Source organism: Pundamilia nyererei, unplaced genomic scaffold, assembly GCF_000239375.1.
Source record: "Pundamilia nyererei isolate P.nyererei 1_Seehausen unplaced genomic scaffold, PunNye1.0 scaffold00371, whole genome shotgun sequence".
NCBI lineage: Eukaryota > Metazoa > Chordata > Actinopteri > Cichliformes > Cichlidae > Pundamilia > Pundamilia nyererei.
The window spans coordinates 113370-120643 of NW_005187772.1; the positions used below are offsets into that span (position 1 = coordinate 113370).

The 7274-nt window shown below is 43.6% G+C and overlaps 1 protein-coding gene across 3 annotated transcripts in view; it reads right to left on the reverse strand.

The window, feature by feature from the left end:
• The window catches only part of LOC102204569 (disco-interacting protein 2 homolog C-like), a 73401-nt gene that overhangs the window by 30517 nt on the left and 35610 nt on the right, over nt 1–7274 (reverse strand). For all 3 annotated transcript variants that reach the window (XM_013915823.1, XM_005752662.2, XM_005752664.2), the window contains 6 exons: nt 6705–6796; nt 4806–4916; nt 3780–3903; nt 2324–2433; nt 454–556; nt 293–357 (listed from right to left, as the gene is read on the reverse strand). In XM_013915823.1, the coding sequence (XP_013771277.1) occupies nt 293–357; nt 454–556; nt 2324–2433; nt 3780–3903; nt 4806–4916; nt 6705–6796 (605 nt within the window). The remainder of the gene's footprint in view (nt 1–292; nt 358–453; nt 557–2323; nt 2434–3779; nt 3904–4805; nt 4917–6704; nt 6797–7274) is intronic.

A 7274-nucleotide genomic window follows, 5' to 3' on the forward strand; every position in this document is an offset into this window, starting at 1 on the left:
AAATAAAATTGAATTGAATTGAATTGAACGACCGAGACTGTTGGGCTCGAACCGGCAACCTTCTGATTACAAGACAAACTGCCAGCTCTTGATATAAAGTCTTACTGATCATTTTTCAGATTTTTTCAGACTCCATTAGGACCCCCATTGTGAAAAATATTTGCTTGACAATTACAAATAGTGGAAATTAAAGAGGAATAGTCTGAAGACTAAAGGTCAAAGTGACGGACCTTCTCCCAGCTAAAACCAACATTAGTGTCATGACCTATGACCTCTTACAGGCAGATCTTACCGTCAGGATGCCGTGCCACAGACCCACGTCTTTTTTAAAGTCCAGCACGTTCACTATGGTTTCAGCTGCAGGCAGAGATGGGACAGAAGAGGGTTAAATTACTTATAGATAACCCTGAGACTGCACAGTGTGTCTGCATGTGTGTGTGTGTGTGTCCTTACCCTCAGTGTAGCTGCAGGACTGAGTGAGAGCCTGGCAGTGTGTGAGCAGAGCGATTCTCGTCACAGTGACTCCCAGCACACTGCCGTCCTTACAGGTTTTATACTGGGAGGAAAACAACAGATGGATCATTGAAAGCAAAGCAGAGGGAAGCTGTAAGTGACAGACTCAACCCTGCTGTACCTGTCGTTCCGTACAAAAACACAATCTCATTTCAACTTTGAAGAAATCACATTCGTGGATCTCTGCAAATAGATTATTACTAAAGATAAATGTTGCTGATTATTTATTCCTTTGTTTATAGTTCGTAAAAATCCAGATAATTGCAAAAACATTCATTTTAAAAACAATATAAAATACCACATGCTGATATTTGGAAGTGTGCTTTATCGCTTTCTGGCCTACATACGCAGACTGACGCCACTTTTATGTCTGCAGCTACATGCAGCAACTGGAGTAGGTCACATTAATGTTTCATATATAACCTGTTTTCTCACGTTTATTATTTATTTAATGTAAAACATGTTGAGAAAAACACTATAGAAATAGCACACCCATTTCAATCCAAGCCTAGAAATCAGATTCTTTCTAAAAGTTGATCTTGAGAGAAAGGTGGGCATTTAAAATATGAAACCTGGTTTCCTTCCTGTGACCAGCAGGAGGCGAGCCTTTGACTCATGGTCACATGTAAACAGATGATAAAGCAGAGTATGCTTTGAAAAAAGAAAATTTGTAGATGACTGCCCCCCCCCCCACTTAGTATAGCTACTCCCACCTATACACTAAACTGACTGTTCACTCAGTACACCTGTTCAGCTGCTTGTTAACATTAATATGTAACCAGTTCAAGCTGAGCTGACTCTGAAGCTGGCAGGCTTGTTGGTGTCAGGCTGGTGTAATTCAGAAACTGCTGATCACAGAAACATCTCTGAGATTCACAGAGAATAGTGAGAAAAAGAGAAAACATCCAGTGAGCAGGTCTCTGGGAGGCAATGTCTTGTTGATGGCAGAGGTCAGAAGAGTGCGGCCAGACTGCTTCAAGCATCTCTGAATGAACAACACATTGAACCTCGAAGCAGATGGACGACAGCAGCGGCAGAAGGCCACACTGTGGCCATGCCTGTCAGCTAAGAGCAGGAAACTCAGGTTACAATTTGCACACGCTCACAAAAATTTGGCCACAAAAATGCAGCTGGTAGTGTAATGGTGTGGGGGACATGATCTTTGGCCCTCAGTACCAGCTAAGCATCATTTAACCACCACAGCCTACCTCAGCATCATTGCTCATCTTGTCTATTGTTTTACCAGCTGACACATCTGTAGCAAATGTGTGACACTGTCATGTCAATGTGGACTAAAATCTGTGAGGAATGTTTGTAGAACTTTGTTGAATCTATGGAAGAATTAAGGTCGTGTGGAAAAAGTCTCAGCTGAGTGTATGTCCAGTCTGGCTTTGACCAAAGGTGAGAGAAAATCCAAACTTGGCTACCAGCTCCTTTCAAGCTCACACAAGTTTGATTTCCTTACTGAGTACAAAACCTGACATGAGATTGTCAGCAGGAAGCAGATGCTTCTCGACAGAAATAGTCTGGCACAGGTTGCCGATGTAAACACATACCTTTACACCTACAGATTTTATTCTCTCCACCAGAGAAAGGAAACAAACATGTTTACCACAATTCAAATATTTGTCAATGCAGACATATGCAGTAAGCCTGTAACACTAATCCTATCAGCACAAAGTGCAAACAAACAGCACAAGCAGCAACCCAGCGGTTGGTGAGATGGACCACAGGCAACAGTTTCATTGTGCCTTTGTTTGCGTGTGTGTGTGTGTGTGTGTGTGTGTGTGTGTGTGTGTATTAGCCTCACCTCTATGTAAGCAGTGTCATTATTTGCATCTTTGATGTGGGGGAACCAGTCTCTGGGCGGTTTGGACAGGTGCTTCGACTCTGTTACAAACCACAGCAGCTTCGGCCAACCTGCAGGGGCGAGAGAGAAGCAAAAGGTACGATAAGTAATGAAGAGAGACAGAGGAGTTCTGATATGACTGTCACGATGCTGATATTTGCTGTTTTATTTTGAAAGTCATCTTGGTTTCTTTGGTGGTTTTGAGTCCTCCCCACAGCTGAAAGCCACACTGGGAGCATTTAGCCTGCACAGGATCTTGTATTTGGAGAGGATTGGCTGCTGTGTGGCACTCCTGTGTCTGACCTGCTGCCCTCCTCACCTGCTCCATGGAGCTTAATGTAACTTCCACAGAAAACAACAAGGATGCCCGGGGTTCAAGGTTTCACTTCAGCTGCTACACCCTTGTCTTTATACTGGTGTGGGCGGTGGTAGCATTACTGGACTGGGTAATTGTATGATTGACCCTGATTGTGTTTATCGGTTCTCTGTGAATATTTATACTCAGGTCCAAATGCTTTCTGTGAGTCTTTGTCAAATTATGTTTTATCCAAGTTCCTTTTATCACCTCCTCCGTCTGCACTGGCTGGTCCATTGTTTAGTTTTACCTTTCATGTATGCCGGGCAATTCGATTGGCCAGCTGCTCTGACAGTGACAGCGCTTCCACCAATCACAGAAGCAAAACAGCTTAACAGAGTCCTCACTAACGAGCATTTTTTTCCCTCCCAGTTAGTATTTTCACACCCATGGAAGCGTTTAATGCCGCTGAAAGAAAGAGAAGATTCTTACTGGCACTAACACAGTGTAGGAAGGCGATGATAGTAGTGCAGGGAGTTTCACTCACATTTGTGACTGAAAATAGATGCATGCAGATTGTAAAATGTGGTTTGGAGCATAAAAATATGATGAGATTCAGCACGAAGGAGTTTTCATTTCTTTCAACAAAAACTGCAGTTAAGATGGTCGAGCTGCAGTGAAGAGACGGTTATAGCTACAGCTGCAGAACTCAGCATTTTGTTATTGTAATTACCACAAAAACTTGCGACGGTAGAATCGAACCACCTGTGCAGAAAAGTTCAAAATAAAGAAAACAATCTTTTCAGCTGCTTTCATATACGCTCGCTTTGTTTTACACAGTGACAGCCTAACACAAGCTTACTAATTACTCTGTAAATCTAGATTATTAATAAAAATCTACTGATGAACTATTAGTCAAAGCCACTCAGCAGTCTGATTCAAATGAGCTTTTTTTTCCCAAGCCAGTAAAACTCTGGAGAGTGACAAGATGTTTCTGTGACAGTGTGCTCACTTTGAATGAACACCCTTTCTCTTCTCTCGTGCACATTTAGCAAAGCCACCCATCCCCCCACCCCGCATCACGCCTTTACAACTCAGCTATGATTGATGACTTTCCCTCACCTTTGAACTGTGGGATCTCTCCTGTTGCGCTCTTGGGAAGACCCTTATGGCAGGCATCACTGGTCAGCGCCACAGTAACGCCACAGCTGCCCAACAGGAATCCAATCTGTTGGCTGCCGGCATCCTATTGGATGATACAGAACACGATGAAAAAAATAAAGCTGATGCTTTTGCTGTTCAGATATTTCATAACTACAGTAAATGCAGAGCTATATGTTTGTAAAAGCACAGAATAGAACAGAACAGCCCTTTAATGTTTTTGCACGTATACAGTGAACTTGCAGTTACACTTGTGAACATGCAGCGCTGGTTTAGAAGTGACTCTTGCTGCACTGCTGCTGCAGCCAAAACGTAAATTTTATGGAAAATCCTGCAGCACAAATGCAGGAGGGGGGAAGGGGTTCAAGAGAGGCTACCGACATGCAGCAAAAGGCATTTCTGCTAAGCAAGTCATCACTGTGTAACCATGCCAACCCCTATGCTGGCCACTGCGCTGCAAAGACAAGCAGCTTTGTCTCAGAGTGAGACTAAAGCAGAAACAACTACGATACAGGATGGCATCCAAAAAAGAAGCTGCTGAAATCTGAGGTCACTGAAGGTGAGAGATCAGCAGTTGTAGCTGAGCTGATGTGTTTCCTGTGTGACGGTGGCGCAGCAGGAGGGCCCGTTTCTTGTGTGTCAACTGTATTTGTTTGCTTTCTGCTTAGACGTGATTATTTCCTCAGAAATACTTGTTGCTGGTAAAAGGCTGCAGCTGAAGATCCAAAACATTTTATCAACTGTCTGAGGTATGGATAAGGCCTCTGTGCAAACACGACTGAAATGAAACGCAGCGGGAGTCTGGAGCTCCGGGGGGGCGAGGTGAAATACAGATGTGGCCACAGCAGGTTTATGAAAAATCTAATTACCTAACCTCCAGTAGAGACTAATCCTGCACAAAACAGCTTCAGCAACAGATTTAAAGGAAAGGAACCAGAGAGCTGCAGCCACGGCTAAAGACAGCTGATTTGCAGTGCTCTGAAGTACCTTGCGACTTAGGGGCACCTCTATGGGAACAGGGACCACCTCTGCCAGCAGACAGCCGTAAAAGGCCACCATGAAGGCCACTGGGTCGTTGTTCGGAAACACCAACGCCACCTAGAAGGGAAGGACAGAAGACAGCACTGGGGTTCAGAGAACTGAAATCATTTTCTAAGGCTCAGAAAGCAACACAAGGAGTGAAAATTGCAGTCAGTTTCTAAGCAACACGCAAGTTCATGTAAAGTCACCAGCACATTTATCTGTATGCTCAGCACAAGTTAATTCGCTAGAATGACTAATATACAGCTCTCAGTGTTTATTTGCTTTTCACTGAGAGCAGAGTGAGGAGACTGATAACAGTCTTGTGTCTGTGCACTCAACATGAATCCAGAGCAGATCATTATGTCCACCACTGAAACGTGACGGTGAGGATAACATCACCAACACTGGGCATGTGCGTGAGTTTAATAATCATTACGTTACAAGAAAAAGTGATCGTGGCTACATCTGGCAAAAACACTGTGTGCAGCTCTTTTTGAATGAACAGAGATGAGGCCCAGTATAAACTGTGACGGGCAGGCAGAGCAGGCATCAAGTGTGCTCAACTATCTGAGAGCAGTTAAGGGCGGAGGGTGATCCAAGACCGCAGCACAGAGCAGTCGGCCATCAGTGAGAGTAGTTATGACACTGATTAAGTCAGAAACTGTGCGAACAGGAGGAGCTTTCAAATGCACAGCAGCTGTAGGAGGTCTACAGCTGCTAAAAAAACCCACGAACAATATGAGATGTAGAAGAATTTCAGCTGACGTGGCCTGGCACTGAAATCAGTTGATCTTCCCGCACTGTGGAAGGCTGAACTGAGGCTATGATAGACTTTAGTGCTGGGGATCAATACTCCTTTTATTTAAGAACACTTTAAGAAATCATCCCTTCTGTTCTCTATCAAACGTAACAACAGCCCTTCTTTTTGCCACAGCTGAACACACACTTCTGTATTATGCATCCTGCTGCTGTTTCTCACATTTATGCTGCACGTATTTTTTTTTATCACTGTTCGATATATCAAAATTCTTTGCACCACTACCCTCTCAGACCCATTATGCTTTTCCTAATAAAACTCTCCCCAGGAAAGACTCAATGAAAGTAAAGAAGAGCAGCGAGCTAGCCACACAGTGACATGTGCTCCATTAACCCCGACACCAGCGTCACATCTCCTGACTTTTTCTAGAGGATTTTCTGTTCCACTCCACAGAGAGCTGTTGGGACTGCTTTTTTTATGAAAAGTTGATAACAGCCTCACGTTGCTTTGGTGTCATTTCCACTGCTTGAGCACCTCCCATTTATTGAAACTGGCACTGGTGGTCTGTCCGCTTTGCATATGCATCAGCTGCATATGCAAACTGGACAAACTGGAATTGTAAGCATGTGGTGATGTACTTCTTGCAATCTTTTACTGCTATTCCAGCAAATGTATTTTTCTGAACAGAACAGAAACCTACAGGAGGGCAAAAGCACCTTAAGTGCAGGTTTAAAAGCTTTTTCTTTGTGCTGAACAGAGTCAGGTTAGATTTGCTTCTGCTCGCTGTGCTAAGCTGCAGACTGCAGCTCAATATTCTGCTTACAGACATTACAGTGGTATCAGTATCTCAGTGAAGTATCCCCTTCATTCTCAAGGGAATACAACAGGAGCTTTATTATAGAGACATTGTTTGGTCAAATAAATAATAAAAACTGCATGTCATCATAAATATACCAGCAAATATATAATTATCTGTTTTAATAGATTTAAAAATAAAAAAAGCTAACTTGGCTGAACAAAGTATCAAAGGGTTGGAGTGAAGTGAGCACAAACAAAAAGAAAAAAGTGAAAAGTGAGAGCTGCAGTGGTGGGCGAGTGTGACTCACCCGATCGCCCGGTCGCACCATGGGCTCCTGCTTGCTGCCCAGTTTGTGGAGGATGTTGTAGGCAAGCTTGATGCTGCGAGACCACAGCTTCCCTGCAGGGAGCGGGACACAGGATATGAGGGTGCGATTGAGGGAGGGGGAGGGAGAGAGACTGAGATTGTGTTTGTGTGTTCTTGCACTTCTATTTTGAGGCAATTCAGTCGATAAGAGAGGAAAAAAACTGTCTGAAGTGATGACATTTAAGAGCTTTCAGCAGTCAGGAGAGGTCACTACTGACGTCTGGAGAATGGATGGATTATACTTAAAAGCAAGTGTCTAACGCACAGTTGGTGGACAGGTGCACAGGAAAGAGGAAATCATGTAAAAATGGTGGGGGGAGGGTACATTCCTGCACACTTTCAGCTCTGAGTTTATTAAAGATAGAATATTTAAAAAATGCCGCTACTTCTTTTGCATAATTTGATTTCCCTGTGCAGCCTTGTCATATACTGTTACAGAAGCTGCAAACAGCAAAAAAAAGCTTTAAGTTGTCGAGGTCCCGGGTCCTAAGAAAATCCCCAGATCCCAATC